This window comes from Lissotriton vulgaris, unplaced genomic scaffold, assembly GCF_964263255.1.
Source record: "Lissotriton vulgaris unplaced genomic scaffold, aLisVul1.2 SCAFFOLD_1937, whole genome shotgun sequence".
In the NCBI taxonomy this organism is placed as follows: domain Eukaryota; kingdom Metazoa; phylum Chordata; class Amphibia; order Caudata; family Salamandridae; genus Lissotriton; species Lissotriton vulgaris.
In genome coordinates this window covers 353,090-375,737 of record NW_028246219.1, presented here as the reverse complement: position 1 = coordinate 375,737, position 22,648 = coordinate 353,090, and the positions used below count along the sequence as shown (strand labels likewise).

The 22,648-nt window shown below is 50.6% G+C and overlaps 1 protein-coding gene across 5 annotated transcripts in view; it reads right to left on the bottom strand.

Moving 5' to 3' along the window:
- LOC147666042 (CTD small phosphatase-like protein 3) overlaps positions 1–22,648 on the bottom strand; it is a 199,159-nt gene that overhangs the window by 7,964 nt on the left and 168,547 nt on the right. For all 5 annotated transcript variants that reach the window (XM_086949300.1, XM_086949301.1, XM_086949304.1 and 2 more), the window contains exons 9-11: positions 16,141–16,220; positions 12,769–12,895; positions 1,101–1,196 (exon numbers count right to left, since the gene is read on the bottom strand). In XM_086949300.1, coding sequence (XP_086805426.1) covers positions 1,101–1,196; positions 12,769–12,895; positions 16,141–16,220 — 303 coding nt within the window. The remainder of the gene's footprint in view (positions 1–1,100; positions 1,197–12,768; positions 12,896–16,140; positions 16,221–22,648) is intronic.

Sequence of the window (22,648 nt, the reverse complement as noted above, 5' to 3'; positions counted from 1 at the left end):
TTTTTGCAATTGCCGCCCTAAGTGCGCTGGGGATGCCCAGACGTGGGTCCCAGGCACTCCACACCACTTGGAGTCAAGCTAGCCGGGCTGATGAGAGGTGTTACCTCGAAACCGGTCCGGTCCTCGGATGCTTGATTCAGTTCTGGGAAGGACATGGCTTTTGTAGTTCGGACTGGACTGTTCACATGGGGCAACAGGGTCAGAGCTGATTTGCATATCGCCATTGTCTAACCCAGGGTGGTGTGGAGTGCAAAAAAACGATGGATTTGGGCCCAGATCTTTTGACTGGGGGAGTGTGTGACATTGATCCACATTCAGTCCATCACTTGTTGTTTTTGCAATCGGGGTGGCTCGGTAGCATCCAAGGATCCGGTCGGTGTTTAGTGCGTTGATTTCGGTGGCGTTGTAGGTCTGGCGGGTGGGCTGGTGTCTGCGGGGGCCAGGGGTCCGGGCGCTGGGCGCGGGCCAGGCGCGGACGGGCGCAGACGGGCTTACCTTTGGCGCGCCTTCGGCACGCTTAGGGCGCCCCCGCTGCGCGTCAAAGCTGAGCGTTTGCCACTCTGCCATATGTGGAGGGTGGGGGGGGCGGAGCGAGGGAGAAGCAGCTGGGAGGCGGGAGCGGGGCGGCGAATGGGAAGGGCGGCCGAGGGAAGGGGGCAGAGCCACAGGGGGGCAGCAGCAGGGAGCGGGGAGGTGGCGGGAAACGCGGCAGGGGCTAAGCACAACGAGGGGCAACAGGGGACAAAGGCAACGAACTAAGTATAACTAAATACCACAGGGAGGGAATACAATCACAGAAATACAGGGCAGAAACAGCACACTAAAGCGGAACGAGAAAACAGGAAAAAATTACAATACAATACAAGGCAATACAATACAAGGCGGCGCAAGCAGCAGCGGTCGGGGGCCAGGAGCACAGCTGCAGGCAGCGGCGGCACTCGGGGGCAGCCTGGGCTCACACACGGAGGAGTGAGCGCGGTGCGTGGGGTGACCAACCCAGAGGGTCAGAGGCCATGAGCCAGGTTAACCCTGAAGGAGTGCTCAGAAGAATACTGACCACAAAGGCATTATGTAAACAAAGTAAGATTACTCTTTCTTACCACTTGTGTCATCTTCTCGAGGACCGGGATCAGCCGGAGGAGCTCCTCGTCTTCAGGGTCCCCCAACCAGCTCTTCACCGGGACGCGGTTAGAATTCTGCAATGAGAGGGAAAGACATGGATGAAGAGGAGGAGGGTCTGAGCTAATGGAGCGACTGGCTCATTAAGAGCAGTGGAGAATCCACGAATAGATAGGGCTAGGGCTATGAACAAAGAGTTAAAAGGCCCATGAAGACATCCGGAGAGGGTCTGTGACCAGATGGTAGGAGAGTCCGTGAAGTGAAGGAGGCTGGCTTGGTATATGGTGCACACTTATTCGAGTGTAGCACCCTGCACCACCCCAGACGACCCTTATGGTGTTTTTAGTGGTTTGGACAACCTTAGAAAGATTTCCAAGTGGCAGCTGTGGAGAGCAGCCTTCGGATTTAGTCCAGAAGGAGTGTGAAGCAGCTTGGATAAGCAGTATCTGATCTTATAGTGCTCATCTTGCACAAAGACATCCGTCTCTTCAGTAAGGCACCTTATGTTTCATAATCTATTGTCAGACAAACAATATAGACCTTTCTCTCTTCTGCCATGACAAAGTAAGCTTTCAACACTAACAAAAAGAGAAATTAAACCTTTCAGCCACATTCCTTTTGATTCCATTTGATACGGGGGACCCTGCAGCGGCTGCCAGATAAAACTATCATAAAGGAGCTGCGACCCGTGCTCAGGCACAACCAGATTATGAAATATTGCCATAGTATCCATCACAGCATACAAACAACCACCTAACCTATGAACCCTGCTTGCAACATTTTACCAGAAATCAAACTATGGACAAATGAAAACACGAGTTCTTATAGCTGTAAAAAATGCAGAACTTGCAGACGCGTCCAAAGACCCATCAAAGTGACTGAACCTCTCCAGATAACTTTACCTTTCTCTTGGAAACCCGTGAACATGGTCCTTCATCTCTTCAGTGACCCTTACCCGTCTATTCACAGACCCTCTGTCTCTTCAGACTCTTCCCAGTCTAGTCATAGACCCTTTAAAGTGTTCGCATTTAACATTATATCATAAAAAACGTTTAGTCATACAGATGTATACAAAATCTCAAGAGGACACTTTGCAAACGCCCAATCCTGTCCATGGACTTCTTGTGAAGGGGAGTTCTAAGAATCCAGTGGTTTCCAGACGCGGACTGTCTCAGTAAAGTGTCCAGTGTTGAGTGTGTGGAGGTTAACATTTGCATGAAATTGCGGTGGTGAGACACGAATGCCATCTCAGATGCTGAACGCATCTTCGACATGACATAGATGCACCTATGGCTTCGTTCAGCAGTGTTACCCATGAAGAAGGTTTGCATAGTGTGGTGCCATGCATGGTCCCATTACCATGATTGAAGTGCAGGAAGGGTGCACTTCAATCCACAAGGCTTTGTCCAAGGTAATGAAATGTGTGTGCACAAAGATGAAGCCAGTGTTTTCAGTGGTTGCAGTGTCTGGAATGGAGGTTGGAAACTTGGGTCGGCAACAGCACAGTCCTTGGGTTTCAAATGCACGGTGCAGCATTCCAAGCTGTCAAAGGCGGCTTCCATAGAAGGGTCCACTTTTTGTATTTTGCAAAGGAAAGAAAGTGTGGCTTGTATGACACTTTTACTGTCTGAAAACAATATTTTCAGATTCGTTTCAGTGAGAGCAGAGAGGTTCTGAGAAGATTTTAATTCCAGAAATGATTGGCTAACAGACTAATGACTGTGGCAAACCGCGAACCCTTCAGTCTTCTCTGTGGTGAATGTTTATGGATAGAGGTAAACCAGGAGACCAAAGCTGTTGCCATGAGATGTTTGATTACTGTGCAACTCCCGCACCCCGCCCCCGGACAAGGGGCGTGCCGTAGGTTTGCTGCTGCATACCTGTGGATCTTTTTTTAACCCATATTTTCTCCTAGGTATGTGTCCTTGGCACAGTAGCTGTGGCTGTGTACCCCATTATTCATGTTGATGGTTCACTGTAATTATGCAGATGTTCTGTTGCATTCAGTCTTCGGTGGACTTCAGACCTGTGGTCATTTCTGGAGGAGATCCGCTCTCATCCATGGATTAACTCGCCCTCCAATCTTGCTTCACTTCTTCATGGCTGCCAAGTAAGCAGACTAGCAATGCCTTAAAACCCCAAATATGTATACTTTACTGCTAAGTGTTCTCTCTTCGATGTTTACGACTGGTTTGCATTTGCGTAGCAGAGCATATTGGAAGAACATCGCACACGAAAGGTTACGTTTCTCATCTCACTTGATTTCCAGATGAAAGGTTTGGCCAGGATTGATCGTGACTCTGGTGGAAGTGTTTTCTGCCTTTCAAGAGGCTATTATTGCGGGTCCTAGACTCGTGGCCTTTCCACCCTGCATGTTTAGGTAACTATGGCCCCCACTCCATTTTAATTTTCAGCTTGCAGTCAATGTGTAATATTAACCCCTTCGATGCTCATGACGGAACCGTTCCGTCATGACCACACCCATTGCTATTATCCCTCAGCACCGGAGGGGAATATGTGCAGCAGCGATGAGGTTAATACACAATTCTCCACTATGGAATTCATCTTGGGGTTAGCCAGCATGTCCCCAGATCATTACAGTCAAACCCTACAAGCTGCTCTTATCCAACACCAGAAAAAAGGGGCCGGGTCAGTTCAAAGCAAGATTCCACACACAGACATCCACTGGAGGCAGGAACCAGACCAGGGCAGACGTTTTATCCTTTATTGGTGGAGTTAAATTCTGCATCTGATAGAGACCTCTAGCCACAGTTTCCTTAACGTTGAATTTCCCAGGCGTTTGACTGGATCCAGAAGATCTTTCTTTGAGCAATACCCGTGCGCGCCTGTAGGCGGCACCGGTCAGCTCCATGTGATGTTGTTGGCGCTGCTGTGACGTCCGCATTCCCTATAAAGCCACCACCTGACATCACTTCTTTTCTTTCTACTCCAGCCAGCGCAAATTCGTGAAGAGAGCTACCCTTTGTCACTTTTTCGCAACATTTTGTTGACTCCTTTTTTGGTCTGTAGGTTTTTCCTCATGTCCAAGAAGACTGCTGGGTTCGAACCCTGCGTGCTGGTTGCGGTGCCAGGTTGGTGACTAGCCCAAACCTGGTTTGTCTCTGGTGCTTTGGTAAGGATCACGACTCGAAGTCATGCTTTGACTCCTGGGCCATGGCACCGAAAGCTTTGAGGGAGCGGTCCCTAAAGCTGCTTGTGGCCTGGCACTCAGCACCACGTCGGTCTCCTCGGAGGTCTTGTTCACAGTTCCAGTAGAGAGGAAGGTCCGGGCACTGTTCTGGGGGTCCTAAGTCTTCATCCTCCCACTCTAAGTCATTGAGTTGGTCGAAGGTACAGAGGAGTCTTGGCGTTCTAGGCCTCGTTCTTCTGAACATGCGCCTGGCTCTGCTCCACACTTTCCAGTCTTCACGGTAGCAGGAGCAACCACCGCCCAGCAAAAAAGAATTTTAGAACACCATGTGCCTCATATTTCGGTGGCCTGACCCTCCCCGTGTACCTTTGGGCTCCGGAGGCTCAGAGGGGGCTCCATCGCGTTCAGCGCCGGCTGTACTGCCGCTGCACCGATGGCACCCTATGGATCTGGTGATATATCCAGACCAATGCCGGTCATGCCACTGTGACCTTTCCCGGCCGAACACAGAGACTCCCGGCACCAGCCCCATTCTCCTCCCCAAAGACGAATCGGCACCTACTGACACCAATACCAGGCCAGACAGAACCCTTGGGCCCTAGGTTGGTTCCTCAGCCTAGGAATGGAGAAAGCTTGGGAGGGTTCGCTGGACCCTTTACAAGACCAGTCTTATCAACACATGGACTGGTACAAGGAATTGGGTGTGGCCAACGGACTGGATACCTCTCCAGATTCTGGACTGCTTTCTCCCCCTACCATGGCTACGAAGGAGGGAACGTCATTTGCTTTGGTGGTGAAAAGGGCAGCCGAGGTCCTGACCTTCAGCTCTCTTCTGTGGCAATCAAAACTAATATCTTGATAGAGGTCCTGTAGCTAGGTGTTGCCTCTTCAGATCCCTGACTACTCTTCAACAAGACCTTAACTGATGGTCTATTGGGAACCTTTTCCAAGCCAAGCACAGGGCCTCCTGTGAATAAGATAAATTGCCCGCTGCCATCGCCCTGCACCGGCGACCCAAATATCCTCACCAACCACCCTACCCCCGAGCGCTTGGTGGTCCAAGCCTCTACCTGCCATGGTGCATTCCCTTTCACAACCCCAGACAGGGAATCCAAGAGGTTGGACAGTTGGGATAAGAAAATGTTATTTGTAGCATGTGTTGGCTGCAGACACAGATGCTATGCATACTTCTGGCTGCCTTATAGTGTTGGACCTGGACTTTGCAAGTTGTTGTTCTCGTGGAAGCTTTACGATTGGCATTGTGTGTCGAGTCTCCTACCTCTCAAGGCATTGTGCATGTCTAAGTCTTTCAGCCCCACAAGACATACCCCAGCCACAGAACTATGCAAGTTCAGCAACCTCTGTATGGCCGTGGGCACAGCTCATTCCGACCCCTTGGGTCAGTCCACCAGAGGTCAGGTCAGACTCCCAGCTTGCCTGCAGCCTCAGCCTCCAAACTTTCCTAGTCTGACCCTTCCAGATCAGCCATCACCGTAACCACTGGCAGAACATCACTTCGGACAGGTGGTTCTCCAGATTGTCCGAAGGGGCTACTCCCACCCATTCAAGACCGCTCCTCCCTCCTTGCTCCAACTTACGACCGGCTGACGGAGGATCAGCTGACTTTGCTTCAGGAGGAAGTCATAACTCTCTTGGTCTAGGGCGCCATAGAGAGGGTGCTCGAGCCAGAAGTAGGCTGTGGTTGTTATTTTTGCTACTTTTCGGACCCGAAAAAGGACAAGGGTCTTCGCCCTATCCTAGATCTGCAAGCCCTCAACTACTTCCTCAAAAAAGGAAAATTTCAAGACGCTGACTCTGGCTCAGATCTTGTCTGCCTGGACCCTGGAGACTGGATGGTAGTGCTGCCCTTGCAGGACGCTGATTTTCACATTCCCTTCCTGCCTGCTCACCGGCGCTACCTGCGGTTCACAGAGGGCCATGAGCACATTTAGTTACCCATGCTCCTGTTTGGCCTTACCAGCGCCCCTCGGGTGTTCACCATGTTGATGGCAGTGGCCCCGGCTCATCTGCGCAGCTCGGGGGTGCCAGTCTTCCCCTATCTCGATGATGGGCTCTTGAAGGCCCCTTGTCGTCGTCTTCCACCTCCAGACTATGGCGGACCTCCTGCATATCCTGGGGTTCACTATCAACCTGCCGAAGTTATACCCGACTCCCTCTCAGACTCCCCCTTTCATCTGAGCTTTTCTGGACACAGTACAGTTGCAGGCCTATCCTCCCGAGCGGCCAGTCTAGGATACTCAGACTATGATATCGATGTTTCAGCCTCTATCCTGGATTTCGGTGAGAATGACTGAGGCTGCTGGGCCTCATGGCCTCCTGCATTCTGCATCCTGCTAGGGCACCTGCCAGGTGGCGTATGTGCGCTCTGCAGTGGGACCTGAAGTTCTAGTGGGCGCAGCATCAGGGGAATCTCTCCAACATGATCTAGATCGAGGGAGGGAAATGCACAGGACCTGCAGATGGGCTGAACAACCGTGATTGGGTAAGAGGCAGACACCACTCCCTTCCCCAACCAGACACACAGTAGCGACAGATGTCACTTTTGAGATGGGGCGGCCATCTGGTAAATGTTGAGATCAGAGGAATCTGGTCTTTGGCGGAATCCGGACTCCACATTAACTTGCTGGAGCTCTCAGCGAGTTGTTTGGCATTGAAAGCCTTTCTTCCTTCAGTTAAGGGAAAGCTGGTTCTGCAACAAACAGGGAGGGTGGGGTACTGGACATTTGTCAAGAGGATCTGCATCTCTGGACACAGCAGGAACATCAGGGCATATCCTTGATCCGATCAGTTCTCTGAAAGCCAGGGCAAACAAACTTAGCCGTCGATACCTAGTGTATCGCAAATGGTATCTCCATCCGGAGGTGATGCAAGGTCTTTTTCAATAGTGGAGAAAGCCTTGTGAATATCTGTCTGCCTCTGCTGAGAACACACAATGTAAGCAGTTTTGCACACTGGCGTTTCCAAGGTGTCTCAGGCCTCTTACACGCCTTTCCGGCCATAGCACTGCTGTGCAGACTGCTCAAGAAGAGCAGGAGCGACCTGGCTCAAGTCATTCTTGTGGCTCTGGACTGGGCACGGAGAGTCTGGAACCCCAAGCTTCTCCAATTGAGCATCGATCCTCCAATCAGGCTGCCCCCTTCAGGAGAATCTTCTGTCGCAGCAGCAGGGGAGAGTCCTCCAGCCGCATCTGTCAACTCTCCGCCACCTTGCATGGAGATGGAGCGGCGCCAGTTGATAGCCTTCAACCTTCCTCCCGAAGTCCGTAATGTTATTTTGGAGGCCACGCCCTCCACCAAGACAGTATACTCCTTCCAGTAGAAAAAATGTGTAAACTACTGTACAGAAAGTTCTATTAATCCTCTTTCTGCTTCACTTTCTCAAGTTTTGCTTTCTTTGACCCTTGCCCAAGGAAGGCTCTGCACTGGCCACTCTCAAAGGGTACTTTCCGGCCCTGTCTGTCTCCTCCAATGATTGGTTAGTGAACAAATAATAAAACTACAATCTCGGAATCTCCTTCCTTCCTTTTTTAAACAAAGGGAACCTGCATTTCATGCATAAAAGAAGGGTGCAGTCAAGAATTAATATTGGAGATAGTCACAAAAGCAATCAATATTAATATGACTCGAATCGATATCCACCCCTAATAAACTTCCAAGATTTCTGGTATAAGTATAGCGGGATGAGAAGCATAGAAGAAGGCGGGTATGAACGAGATGCCAGCAGAGTGTCATTATCTCCTGGATATAAGCATCATCATAGAGGTCGATTATAGGGAATCATGTATTAATTTATTGAACCGAACATGTATATGCACTCATTTTATGTATATTTATTGTAGGGAGAAAATTGTTGACCCCTCGTATATGACAGAAAAAATTGAAAAGTCTTGATAAAGATGGTGTAACAAACTGTATCCATCGAAACGCGTCGATGCATTTTTCTAGTACAATCTGGGAATCCAACACTGTTGTTTTAATATAGATTGTATTGATGTATAAAACAAAGTGGTAACACAGGAGGTCGGATGTACAACTGTATTGAACAAGTCTGATGTCTTACATGTTTCTGTCTATCTTTAATTATGCTGGTCATAATTAGGATGTATTAGTTTGATTTTAATTGTAACATTTTTGTATTTGGCAAGTTTTTTACTGTATGATGCATAGTAGATTGTGTTTTTAATGTACCATAACAGTCTGTTCTGGGAATTAAAGAATTATTTCCCTATATTTGGTTGCAGAGCAGTTGTTATTGAATGTGTTGAATTTTGGTTAGAGCTTAAATTAGATCACGGGGATCGCTTTGCTTGCAGGCCTTCTGAGGCTGCCAGACCAACCAACCCTCATTCTTCAAGTCTCCCATTGAAATAGATTCCTCAAAGGCCTTGTACATATGTTCCAGCCTTCCCCTTTCATTATGCCTCAGTGGGACTTTAGTTTTCTTCTCACCTTCCTGATGTGCGCTCCATTCGAATCTCTGCACAACGGCCCCCTCCGGCTGCTTACCATCAAAACAGCCTTTTTAGTGGCAATCACATCTGGCAGGAGGGTGAGGGAATTTCAGGCTTTGTCATCCAAGCCTCCTTACCGGACAATATTACCTGATAAATTGTCGCTTTTCTCTAGGGCCTCTTTACTCCCGAAAGTGGTAACACTAGTCCATGTGGAGCAATCCTTCACCTCGCCCACTTTCTACCCTCCTCAGCCCCACCGGAAAAGAAGAGGAGCGAGTCCACCGCCTGGACCCCAAAAAAGAGTTGTTGTTCGATCTTGACTGCACTAATGAGTTTTGGGTGGACGACCAACTCTTATTGGAGTACGTTGGAATGAAGAAAGGTTATGCTGTGCAGAAGAGTATCTTACGATGGGTCATCCTGTGCTTCAGAATTTGTTACGCTCTGGCCAAAAAGCAACCTCCTGAAGGCTTAAGAGCTCATTTCACCAGCACTAAGGGTGCTACAACGGTGCTGCACCGTGGAGTTCCAGTCCTTGACATTTGTCAGGCAGCAACGTGGGCCTCCCTGCACACGTTTACCAAGTTCTGCTGCCTGGACAGACAAGTCTGTAGGGACGGTCTTTTTGGCCTCTCTGTCCTGCAGGACTTCCTGGTCTAAACTGGTCTGCAGTCCCTCCTCTGGGGATGGTATCGCTTGGGTAGCTACTGAAAGGTAAGGAATCTGCGGCTATAGATCTCTATCAGATGAACAAGTTACTTACCTTCGGTAGCGCCTTATCTGGTAGAGACCTGTTCTAGCCGCAGAGTTCTGACCGACCCACCCATCCTCCCCGCACTGTTGACAGGTTTCTAGGGTCAGGGCTGAACCCCTTCAGGGCCTTAGTTCTTTAGAAACAGGCCAATGTCAGAGCACTTCATGGCTCAGAGCTTCTGGCATGGAAAGTCATGAAAAGTAACAGACGTCAGCATGCCGGGGTATTGCCTATATATGTTTTGCTAATGTCACAAGAGCGCAGACGATGCCAACGTCACATGAAGCTAACCAATGCCACCTACCGGAGCATAGGGGTACTGCTCTAAGATAAATCTTTCAGATTGTGAGAAATTGCCTACCGGATCCCCTCAACTACGGTATCCAGACTCCTCATCTGTCTTCGCAGGGATGCGAACGGGAACACAACCCGGAAGTCCCTCCTTCGAACACCGGAAGCAGTTACCCGGGGCCAATAAGAGAGGAGTGGAATGACCGTTACGGGAAGGAAGACGCGGGACCCGGTTGCAAGCAGGAAGACACGGGACCCGGTTTCAAGCAGGAAGACGCGGGACCCGGTTTCAAGCAGGAAGACGCGGGACCCGGTTTCAAGCAGGAAGACGCGGACCCGGTTTCAAGCAGGAAGACGCGGGACCCGGTTTCAAGCAGGAAGACGCGGGACCCGGTTGCAAGCAGGAAGACGCAGGACCCGGTTTCAAGCAGGAAGACGTGGGACCCGGTTTCAAGCAGGAATACGCGGGACCCGGTTTCAAGCAGGAATACGCGGGACCCGGTTGCAAGCAGGAAGACGCGGGACCCGGTTTCAAGCAGGAAGATGCGGGACCCGGTTGCAAGCAGGAAGACGCGGGACCCGGTTGCAAGCAGGAAGACGCGGGACCCGGTTGCAAGCAGGAAGACGCGGGACCCGGTTGCAAGCAGGAAGACGCGGGACCCGGTTGCAAGCAGGAAGACGCGGGACACGACCAAAAGAAGACCTGGACATCAGGAACTATCGAGGGCGAAGACGAAACGTGGTCCGAAGATTGGTGGTGTCCGGAGGTGGCTGGAGAGCGGCCGTGACTCAGGAGAGTTACGGCGGAGCCAGGTTAGTGATTGTAAACTGGGAATAGCCGGGAGAGGGTGGCAAAGAGTGGGTGGGGGTAGCGTTCAACAAAGTGGTATCTCTGAATTCTTTGTGAATGAAAAACGCTGCCTTAGTTTAAAAACCCCCTGTTTTACCGTATAGACGACTTGTTCAAGCACCCTTCTTTTCCAGTCGTACACTAGCTGGTCCTCTGAACAAATAATCCGTGTAATGTTTCGGGTACTATAGAAAAACCCTATTTCTTTTCCTCTTTTTCACCTTTACTTTGGTTGTGGGACTGTTCTCCGAACACTTCAGCACATTAGTGCACCGTGGTAACGGTATGACATTTTGAAACAGCAATACATTGTTCTGACGGCTCCTTTCATTTCTTTGTTCTTCTATGAGCCTCCGGGGAAAACACCACAATCAAGGACAAACCGAAGACCGGACTTCGTCATCCTCGTCGGACTCGGATGAAGCCGTAAAACAACCAAAACCAATAACCCAACAAATTTTTTTGAAAAAGGACAAGATAGAAGGTTCTTCAACTTGCGCACAAATGTCTAATATTTAAGTAAAAACAAATCTCAATGTTGCTATCCAGCGTCATAAACAATGTAGTAAACTACATATGAAACATTTGTAAGCAATATATCCCGAGCAGTTGCAATCCGCGTTAGGAAAAGCAATAAAGAAGAAAAAGTCTTTCAGTATCAATCTTCTTCTTTTAATGTTCTCAAAATGATATTTCTTCAGATCTTTAGCCTTTAGCCAACACGGGTTTCGTCTACAGCAGTTTATGCTGATAGACTTCGTCAGGGCTGTCTGTTTGTTAGAGCTAGATCTGTATTTCTGATTAGATTTCTCCCATAGACAATTTCAATATCACTCGTAAAATCTTAAAAGGACTATCCAGTCCGATGAAGTAGCAGAAAGAAATTAATGTTCTTGAATCGCAAACCCACGTCTGGGTTGGTCAATTCCCACAACTGTGTGCAGTTGAATCTGTATCTCACGAGTATTCCGGGCGCAATAACCCAACAACCTACAACTTCTATACCTCTTATTAATAAACCTTCCTTTAAACCTATCCTTCAGCCTCCTCGCCTGTTTATCAAGCCTGCCCTCCCACACAGATCCAGTCTGACGACGCCTGGGAAATTGAAAGTTAAGGGATCTGCTGCATCTTGTCCTTTTGTATTTAACACGTCTAATGTTAGAAAGCAATTAAAGATATTGCCCATAGGGGGAAATCTAACATAGCAATGCATATTAAAAGAAAATTCTGCTTGTTGTGATGCCACAAACCCACCCATTGCTGTGTTTGTGATGACCCACCCTAATGGTCTCCTTTGGCTAATGGGATGTGCCAACTCTGGTTTTGGGGCAGACTTGACCCTTTTAGAAAGTGAATAACTGCAAACAGGGCCATCGCAAGAAACCTTGCCTAGGTTGGAGTGGGCTCAAGGGTATGCCCAGGGTTCGCATGCGGCCAGGCTTCTCTTTGAAAGGAGTTCTAACTGGTCTCAGCAGAGTGGCTGTATTGAGCGCTGAGCTGCATATTCACTGCTCCGTGGATAATGTATCTCTCCATGGTGAGTCGCACGCTGCCCATAGGGGCAGCATTTCAGGCCTTGTTTTTAGACAGGGAAACAAACTGGATTGCATCGAAATTTGTACTCCCAACAATCTGGTTAATGGGTTATGAAATGTCACAATCTGTCTGCTTTTATGTGGCCGAGTTTGCTCACAGGGTCTGGAAAGAGTGGCCAAAGTGTTGGTCAAGTGTCGGCCTTCTGCCGTGAAGCACCCAAAGGAAGGAACAAACCAACTGTAAAACAATGAGGGTTTGTTGCTATCCATCTTTTCAGCACTGATCTGGGCTCAGGAGTGTGCTTGTGTCTGGACTATGGTGAAGTGCAGTCATTGGCTGATGGCTGGACCCTTGGGATTCCCTGAGGAATGAGTTGTCACTGGTCTTGTCAGTCTCATTTCAAAGGATTGAAGGTCTCTCAAATGTTTCTCCCCAAGGACCTGCAATGGACCAAGGTTTCGACTGCATCCTTGGGGTAAGGAGTAATGAGAGATAACAGGCCTGAGAAGCTAGCTGGCGCTGCTCCTGCGGCTGGCGCAAGATGCTGTACATCAGACAGGTGACGGTGCCCGGGGCTCTTGCGCACTTACCTGGTATGGGCAGGTGTGTGGAGCATCATCCAAAATCACGGTTTTTGCCAAATCCCTCTGCAGCACCTTTAAATTCTTGATATAGTGGCCCAAGAAGCAGACACAATCTTCCTGGAAAAGTCGGTGTCTGAAGAAAGGAAGAGAGGGACACAGATGAGACAGAGACAGAGGAAGAACGTTAGAAGACGCCAGCGCAAGGGTGGTGGTAGGGTCAGGGCATGTTGTCATTATAGCGCAGGGTTCTTTTTGGCCAATGTTAAATATGTAGGTAATGTGGCTAGTAGGGGGTGCAACCACTAACTTGGGACCATATGCCTCACATTAAGTTTATACATGAAAAGAATCACCTGTACACTTGCAGCTTCTTTAAAGAAGTATAAAGTGTTGATCCAGTCGGAGGTAGGTCCCTCCCTATACACATTTAGGCTTCTTGCTCAAGGTAAAGAGTAAGTATGCAGTTTTAATCCCTTCATGTTACCAAGCAATTATTCACATCCCTCCTTTTAAGCTCTTTTACTCAACTCCGTTTCATGAGACTGCTCATGGCTTCATCACTTCCGAACTTTACCAGTTACTTTCTGGGCTGAACTGTTCTTGGGGTGATCACGTGCCTCAGTGGCCTTGTGGGGGTTTCTACTCAGTTTGTTGAAATGAGGATACAAGTAACCGTGACCATCATCTCTTTCCAAGTGGTGGGCACGAAGGGCAGGCTTCGAATGACAATAGAAACTGGACTCCCAGGTGCTGACCTCTGATAAGCACAGGGCCTTGTCCACTAGAGGTATCAGCATCTCTTTAGAGTCTGTTGTGTTAGAATGGGTAGCTCTTGATGGCTTCCTATACAACGCAGCTATGAGCACCTCTCGGGTGCTAGGCTCCCATACACACGACGGACTCATACATTTAACAAATAAATGTCTCTTGGCTCATTTGCTACTCTCATCCTTGTGAGCCTGCCTTCCGGGAGTGCTCAGCAGGGACGTTGCTGTAATCCATTTCTTTTCTTTCAGGACCTTAATGGGTAGTCTCATGTCCACACAAATGCGCACTTCTCTTAGCTGCTTTTGTGATCATGATAGGAGATATCCGGTGAGATAGGCTGGCTTCTTTACGGTGCCCCCTTTCAGCTTTCATATTTCCTTTCCTTCTGTAGGTATGGTATATGAGAGAGAGAGCCATAGCTTTCCTTGCCAGGTCCTACATCTGTTGTCCTACTGCACATCTTTGTAACCATTGCTCTTATTGAATTCAGGTTGTAATTGTCTTCTTCTACCTTAACATGAAATTGATAATTTGCTAGTATTTTCAAACTTAATATGTATTTAGAACATGAACTGAATCCTGTATTAAAACACATTTAAATGTTTGTTTTCTTCACAAAGCAATCGTGGCTTGCGCTAAACACAAAGTTCATGGAAGAGGTCATCCAACATCAATGCCCAGACACTAAACACACAGTCAATGGTTTCAAGAGCTGAGGTGTTTGTGGAGGTGAATCCTTAGGACATTAATGTGTCTGCCTCATGTTAAACGCTGAATGTTAACCTTGAACATGTTGACCAAGTTTGTGCTACAGAAATTCCACAGACATTGACACATACCTATGTGAGGAACAGGTTGAATATCCCAGTAAGTAAGGATCTTACAGTCTTTACGTTACATGAGGCTGGGGAACAAGCGACTGGAGCGTCTCTTATGGAATAACTTGAAAGGATCATATATTTATGTATGGTTGTTTGGAGCCCTTTGGGCCTGTACCTGCCTTTTCTTGGTTCCCTTAGATCATCGATATGGTGGTGTCTGCCTAGAGTTCTGGTCCCCAAACTCTGATGTGTTTTCGGCCATTGTGCTTGTTATGGGTGCCCTGCACTCCACGCACGGGAGGCTTTGGTAGCCCTGTTATATCCTGCTCTTCCTCTCTCTTTGTGCTCTTCCTGTGCCTGTGCTATTTCTGGAATCTGCTGTTTAAAAGATTGTCAGCTCACTTTGTGACTTCAGTTTATTGCCTGCCCAACTTGTGCCAACCTGCTGTTTAAAGGTCTCCTGTTTAAAAAAGCGCTACTAACTGGGACCGTTACAACCTGCACTTAAAATTAAAGTCTTGCTGCATCAATCTGTGTGAACTCCGTGTTTCGGTACCTTGGAGGTTGTGCACTGGCAGTTTGAGTGAAGAGAGGGCTATTCTACTTTGTTATTTGGCTTGCCGTGTGGCCTACGCTGAGACCTGATGCCTATTTCTTGCCAGCTGTTTTTTTCAAAATTTAAAAATAAAGATGTGGCTCGAGCTCCAGGGCACACTCACCTCACTTCTAGCGTTGCGTGGAGGAAGAGTGCTTCTCTTACGTCTTTCTCTCTTCGTTCCTCCATGACTCCTGTTCAGCTGCCTATCAATGCCTGCATGCTTCTGCGTGCCATGAGCCACCCAGCTTGGCGTCAAAAAATGTACCGCCACAAAAAATGTACTGCCAACCATGTCCTTAGCATACTCTGCAAAGCCAGCGCTTGGCTCTGCACCATTTGGGAGTCTGTCTACATTCCTGACTTCGAGAATTGGAACTTGATCTGCACACCATTAACTTCTGACATTACACTACATTTGGATCTACAACCCGGGTGAGAGATCGCTCACCGGAGTTCACTGTTTCATGATTTATTTATTTATTTATATTACTTGGAAAAAAGGGTGTTCCCCAACAAGGTACTGTTTGATTTTCTTTACATTTTCCCATGAAGATTTCTACAAGCCCTTTAGCAGGCCCATCTACTCATGGGGTAAAACTCCACTGCAGGGCCTAAGGTTCAAGGTATGGCCATGAAGTCACTTGGCCATCGAGATTTTAGAGACAGTCGCACATCTGGGATGTGTGGCTATCATGACAACATTCTCTTTTTTGATGTAGGGCAACAGGGAGGTTGGGGGAGGGGGGGCAATGTGGGCAATGCTGAAAGGCCAGAGAACGTCTTCCCACTGCTACTCAACCAGACAGAGCCTGGTCACCAGTGCAGGAGCTCTCCTAACATCGGACCGTCACATGAGCAGTTACGCCCTGGGACAGAACTCAGCAGCCATTCTTTGTGGATGCCCCTTAGCCACCCACCCAGTGGGCACATTTATGCCATGGTCACGTCATTTTAACATAAAAGACCATCTGCTCACCAAGTGTCCAGCATAGATTAAAAATGGAGCACATAATGCCTTTTTTTTTTAGAAATCCAAGGAACCTGCTCCTTTCATTTGAGAAGCAAAGCGGCTACAACACCCCTCTGTGCCCCATACTTAACAGAGCCTTCAACCTCCCCCCCCACCATGCCAAGTTCTACATCCTTCTATAAAATCCCACTCCAGTGTCCTAAAGAGGCTGCATTCCTCACCGTATCAGCTTCCTCTGGGGGTCCAGGACATCCAGAACCTTTTCAGCATACTCCTTCTTTGCTGTGGTAAAGACAAACATCTGCAATGGGAGTAGGGAGAAGTAAAGCATGGAGACCCAGTAGATCTGCTGTTTATCCCTACAGCTCACCTGGTGCGCTGGCCAGGGATTGGTTGAGGCAAAGCCTGTGCACATTTTGTACGTAGGGGAGCCCTCTCCTGCTGTGGAGACCAAGGGAAGCTGGGTTCATCAACCAACTACCGGCCAAGGAGCGGGAAAGCCCCCCACCCCGCAATACAAATGTGTGGAAATTGGAGAAGGCTAATATTCTATGAAAACTTGAGGGGCCCCCACCACACACACACACACACACACACACACAAATCCTCCTAGAAAATCCCCCAACATGAAACTGCAGCTTTGTGGACCATGACAGTCAGGGTACACGGACCTGTAACTACTAACTTGCCTCTCAAAACACCTGGAACCGCCAACCCACCAGGACCATGTTAGACCTGCAACCCTCCGATAGACCCAGGCACGTGGTGACCGGGATTTCATTCATGTAAGGATACTGCTCTAACCAATGTGATTGCATCTTGTAAAATTAACTAAATACTATATTTGTATTTCTCCAGAGAAATTTGTCATGCGTGTATCTGAAAGAAACAAGTTATTTATAGATTCCTTACCTTAGAATTACCCCCAGGCGTCAGACTGGATAGGGAAAGTTTTTTGATCAGCAGTACCTCTGCACGTTAGAAGGTGACGTCAGTTGGCTCCACAACCGTCGTTGGCATTGTAGTCTCCGGAATGACGTCGCAGTAGCTACTTAAACGCCGCCTTCGCGTTCTGACATCAGTGCTTTCTTTTCACGCGCCAGCTAGCGCAGCTCCTGAGAGAGCGGTACCTCCAGTCACTTTTTGAGCGACTTGTCGACGTCTTTGAGTCTACGACTCCTGGTGCTTGAGGGATGCCCGAATTCAAGGCATGCGGTTCCTGTACCCGACTGATGTCGGTTACAGATCCGCACCAAGTGTGCATCTTTTGCGTGGAGCGCGACCACGACCAAGTTGTGCTCGGACTATCGGTCCATAGCTCCGAAGTCTTTGCGGGAGCGGTCCCGGAAGGTGCTTGAGCGCCGGCCGTCTGCTCCGCGCCGTCCCAGCTCCCGGTCGCAGAGCCATCACCATTCGTCCGAGTCATCGAAGTCTTCACCCTCGGGGTCGGGTAAGTCGAAGCATAAAAAGAAGTCGAAGAAGCATCATCGCTCTTTGACTTCTCCCCGTCGGTCGGCTGACGCGACGAGGGATGCGGGCGGTGCCCCTCCCATGACTCCGCGTGCGGAGCCTGGAGAGTCGACTCCGGGCTTGACTCCCTTCACGGGACCTAGATCAATTCCTGCCCAGCTTCGTAAATTTTACGAGGCGATGCACGCAATCTTTGGGCAGCCCGAACCCACTGGTGTGCCTACCGGCCCCCTGGACTCGGTTGGGGGGCCTAGGCCTTCTCCACTGTCAGCTCCGGCTCCGCAGGCCCCCAGTGGATCGAGGCCTGGATCCGGAACGGTGCCGGTTGACCTTACAACACCTCCACCGGCGCCGCTTCCTCTGGCACCGCAACCACTACTGACGCCGGTCATGTCCCCGGCCTCCATCCTGATGTGGACCCAGAGCCGGACCTGTGGCGCCCGACGCCGGACCTGGCGCAGAGAGGTTTTTTTTTTCTTTTTGTCCCTGTTCACTCCTGGGGTCCCTTTTCAGCCAGATTGGCAACAGGAGGACGAGGAGGAGGACTAGTAGGGGTCATCTGACCCGCTTACTGATCAGCTAGAATCTGAACAGGACTGGAGAGAGGAACTGGCGGATGCCAGTGGTCTAGACACCCCCCTAACCGTGGCCTGTTGTCTCCTCCTACCGTGGCTACGGAGGAAGGAGCAGCATACGCAGTGGAGTTGCGTAGTGCGGCCGAGGCTCTCAACCTTGAACTTCCTACAGTGGCGGTCAGGATTAACCTCCTGACAGGTGCTTCAGCCGGCAGCGAGCTCTTCGGAGCCCCTGCCTTTAATGAGGCCCTTACCGATGTCTTTTTGGGCACATGATCCAGGCCCAACACGGGGGCTCCTGTGGATAGGATGATTTCCCAATGCCACCGCCCGACTCCGGGCGACCCTACTTTCCTCTCCCAACACCCCACCCCGGAGAGCTTGGTGGACCCAGCCTCCACTTCCAAGAGCACATTCCCTACTGCTCAGCCTGAAAGGGAATCCAAGAAGCTGGATCATCTTGGGAAGAAGATTTTCTTTTCCGCCAGCTTGGGACTGTGGTCGGTAAATACTGCAAGTCTATTTGGCCGTTATTCCCACTCTGTGTGGGATACGGTGGCACAGGTGCTGCCTCAGTGTCCGGAGGAGGCCCGGACAATGCTCTCCCAGGCTATCGCCGTCGGGAGGGATGCAGCGAAGTTTACCATCTGCTGTGGGCTGGATACCGCCGACTCTCTAGGCAGGACAATTTCTCTGTCTGTAGCACTTCGTCGCTATGCCTGGATGAGGTCGAGTGACTTTTAGGGGGATGTCCAGAACACCCTCATGGACATGCCTTTTGGTGGCCGTCACCTTTTTGACAACAAAGGGGACAACGCTCTAGAGCATTTCAAGGACTCACGGGCTACGGCCAAGTCCTTGGGCCTCTCCAGACGCCCAGCGGAGTCTGCTTTTCTACCATTTCGTGGCTGCAGAATGGGTGCCCCACTACGTCCCGCCCAGAGCAACAGGCCGCATCAAGTTTCCCAACCTTCACGGGGACATGGGAACCACCGTCTAGGTCCACCAACCACCCCTCTGCAGCAGCCTCCAAACCCTCCTAGTCCGACATTTCAGGCCCATCAAATGCCAGTGGGTGGCAGGATACGCCATCACCTCCCCACTAGCGAACCATCACGTCGGACAGGTGGGTTTTGCAAATAGTCCGACGGTACTATGCCCTCCCTTTCAAGGCTACCCCTCCAGCAATGCCACCTCAATACCACTGCATGTCGGAGGATCACCTGGCACTTTTCCAACAGGAACTTTTGGCTCTCTTGGCCAAGGGAGCCCTAGAGCGCTTTCCTGCCCCAGAAGTAGGTTGTGGTTGTTATTCCCACTACTTTCTGGTACCCAAGACGGACAAGGGCCTGCATCCTATCTCGGATCTCAGGAACGTCAACCTCTTCCTCCGGAAGGAGAAGTCCAAGATGTTGACGCTCACTCAGGTCTGGTCTGCCCTCGAACCTGGAGAGTGGATTGTAGCGTTGGACTTGCAGGACGCTTACTTTCACATCCCCGTCCTGTCGGCCCACCGGCGTTACCTGTGGTTCACAGAAGGCCATAAGGATTTTCAGTTCACCGTGCTCCCCTTTGGCCTTGCCAGTGCCCCTCGGGTGTTCACAAAAGTGATGGCGGTGGTCGTAGCTCATCTCCGCAGATCAGGGGTTCCAATGTTACCCATCTCGACGATCAGCTGTTGAAGGCGGCTCGCCCCCGGCAGTCGTCTCCCACCTCCAGACTATATGCCTTCCTTCGGCTTCCAGATTAGCCTTCCCTTTTCAAGTCCCCGTGGTTCATTGTTTCTTGAAAGACATAACTCATCTCTTTCCTCCTATAGTCCCTTATTTACCCCTCAGTGGGAATTGAATCTAGTCTTAACCTATTTAATGTGCGCTCCCTTTGAGCCGCTTCACAACTTTCCTTTGGGGCTTCTAACACTTAAGACTGCATTCCTGGTGGCCATCACATCTGCCAGAAGGGCGAGTGAGCTCCAGGCTCTTTCTTCCAAGTCTCCTTTCTTGCCTGTCCATCCGGACAAAGTGGTTCTCAGTACTCTTCCATCCTTCTTTCCTAAGGCTGCCACCGCCTTTCACATGGGGCGGCCCATCACTTTGCCCACCTTCCTTCCGTCTCTGCATCCTATGAAAGCGGAGAAGCGGCTCCACCCTCTGGACCCAAACTGTGCGCTTTCTTTATATCTGGATCGCACAAAACAGTTTCGGGTGGATGACCAACTCTTTGTTGGCTAGGTGGGCGCCAAAAAAGGTTGGGCCGTACACAAGCGGACCAACTCTAGATGGGTCATTTTGTGTATTAAAGCCTGCTATTCTCTGGCGAAAAAGGAGCCTCCAATGGGGTTACACGCCCATTCCACCAGAGGGACGGCAGCCACTACCGCCTTGGGAAGAGGAGTGCCTCTGAATGACATTGGTCAGGCAGCTATGTGAGCATTGCTGCACATGTTTACCAAGCACTACTGTCTGGACAGCCAAGTCCGGAGAGACGGCTTCTTAGTCCGTTCTGTTCTCCTGTACTTCTTGGTGTTTTCTTGGTTCGCAGACCCACCACCGGGGTTGGTATTGCTGGGATATTTATTCTAAGGTAAGGAATATATAAGTAATGTGTTTCTTTCAGATGAACCAGTTACTTACCTTCGGTAATGATATATCTGTAAGAACCATTAGTTATAGATGCTTTACCAACTCACCCATCCTTCCCGTTCTGCAAACTTATTTCTAAGGTTAAGGACATCCTTTCAGGGCCCTAGTTCTGTCCACCAGTGGTCAGTGTCTTGCATGGCTCTGCGTTTCTGGCGCAGAAAGTCGTGTACAGAACGGACGTCAGCACGCAAGGGTGGCATCTAAGTAGTGTATGCGATGTCATCCCAGCGACCACAATGCCAACGACGGACGCAGAGCTGACCGACGCCACTTTCCGACGTTCAAAGGTACTGCTGATGAAAAAACTTTCCGGATCCAGTCTGACACCTGGGGGTAATTCTAAGGTAAGGAATCTATAACAAACTGTTTCTTACAGATATATCGTTACCGAAGGTAAGTAACTTGTTCGTCAAGTCATTGCAGGCAGCTGTAGCGGCTGGATGGGACCGGTGGTTGGGGAGTGGGGTGACCAGTGGCCGGGGAGTGGGGTGACCAGTGGCGGGGGAGCGGGGTGACCAGTGGTGGGGGAGCGGGGTGACCAGTGGCGGGGGAGCGGGGTGACCAGTGGCGGGGGAGCGGGGTGGGTGACCAGTGGCGGGGGAGCGGGGTGACCAGTGGCCGGGGGAGCGGGGTGACCAGTGGCCGGGGGAGCAGGGTGACCAGTGGCCGGGGGAGCAGGGTGACCAGTGGCCGGGGGAGCAGGGTGACCAGTGGCCGGGGGAGCAGGGTGACCAGTGGCCGGGGGAGCAAGGTGACCAGTGGCCGGGGGAGCAAGGTGACCAGTGGCCGGGGGAGCAGGGTTACCAGTGGCCGGGGGAGCAGGATTACCAGTGGCCGGGGGAGCAGGGTTACCAGTGGCCGGGGGAGCAGGGTTACCAGTGGCCGGGGGAGCAGGGTGACCAGTGGCCGGGGGAGCAGGGTGACCAGTGGCCGGGGGAGCAGGGTGACAAGTGGCCGGGGGAGCAGGGTGACCAGTGGCTGGGGGAGCAGGGTGACCAGTGGCCGGGGGAGCGGGGTGACCAGTGGCAGGGGGAGCGGGGTGACCAGTGGCAGGGGGAGCGGGGTGACCAGTGGCGGGGGGAGCGGGGTGACCAGTGGCCGGGGAGCGGGGTGACCAGTGGCCGGGGAGCGGGGTGACCAGTGGCTGGGGAGCGGGGTGACCAGTGGCCGGGGAGTGGGGTGGTCGATGCAGAGCCCAGCCTTTACTACAGTTGTATTAAAACTCATGGTAAAATCGGTCCTGGTTGGACAGACATTTGCTGGATCGCCAGGGAGTGGTGTACAGCGCCGTAAAGTGACCTCCAGGAGTAAGAAGGGGTGGAGGTGTTTACACGGCTTACCCTTCGATGCCCATACCCTACCTAGGAGAAGGGAGAAATGGGGGGAGGTGGACAGGGGGGTAAAGGCTGTGGGGAGGAGAAAAGGACCAATGAACCATCTTGTGGAGAGGAGGTAGGAATACGTTACTAAGAATGAGTGGTGGGTCAGCCTGACCAAGAGGAAGGGAAGGAATGAGTGAGCCCACCTAAGGAGAGGAGGGGTGAGGAACGAGTCAGCTTGGCCATCAGAGGACGGAGGCAGGAGCGAGCCTGCAGGTGAAAATGAGGGAGCCCACATGAGGCAAGGAGGGTGGAATGAGTAGGCCAACCCATGGGGAAGGAGGGAGGAAGTAGATCACTTAAACAAACTAAGAAAATAAAATGAGCGGAATTTTCTAGAATGCAGAGGGCTTGCAGCATCTTCATTAATATTATGAAGACCATCCCTTCCCACAAAACTGGGTGAGGCGACAAACGCCAGACTCTCCTCGCCCACATCAATGAAGGTACATCTCGTGTGCCCGTGCAATGCTGCGTCCACACACGCCATTGACTGTCCTCTGAAATGGTCCATACATATCTGGCGCTCCCATAGGATGCGCATCAGAGTTGCCCACGCCATATTTGACCCGGGCTGCTGAACATCTATCTGATCGCCTATGCCATACCTTACTCCGGCTACTAAAAGTATGTCTAGTTACCCACGCCAAACCTGACCCAGGC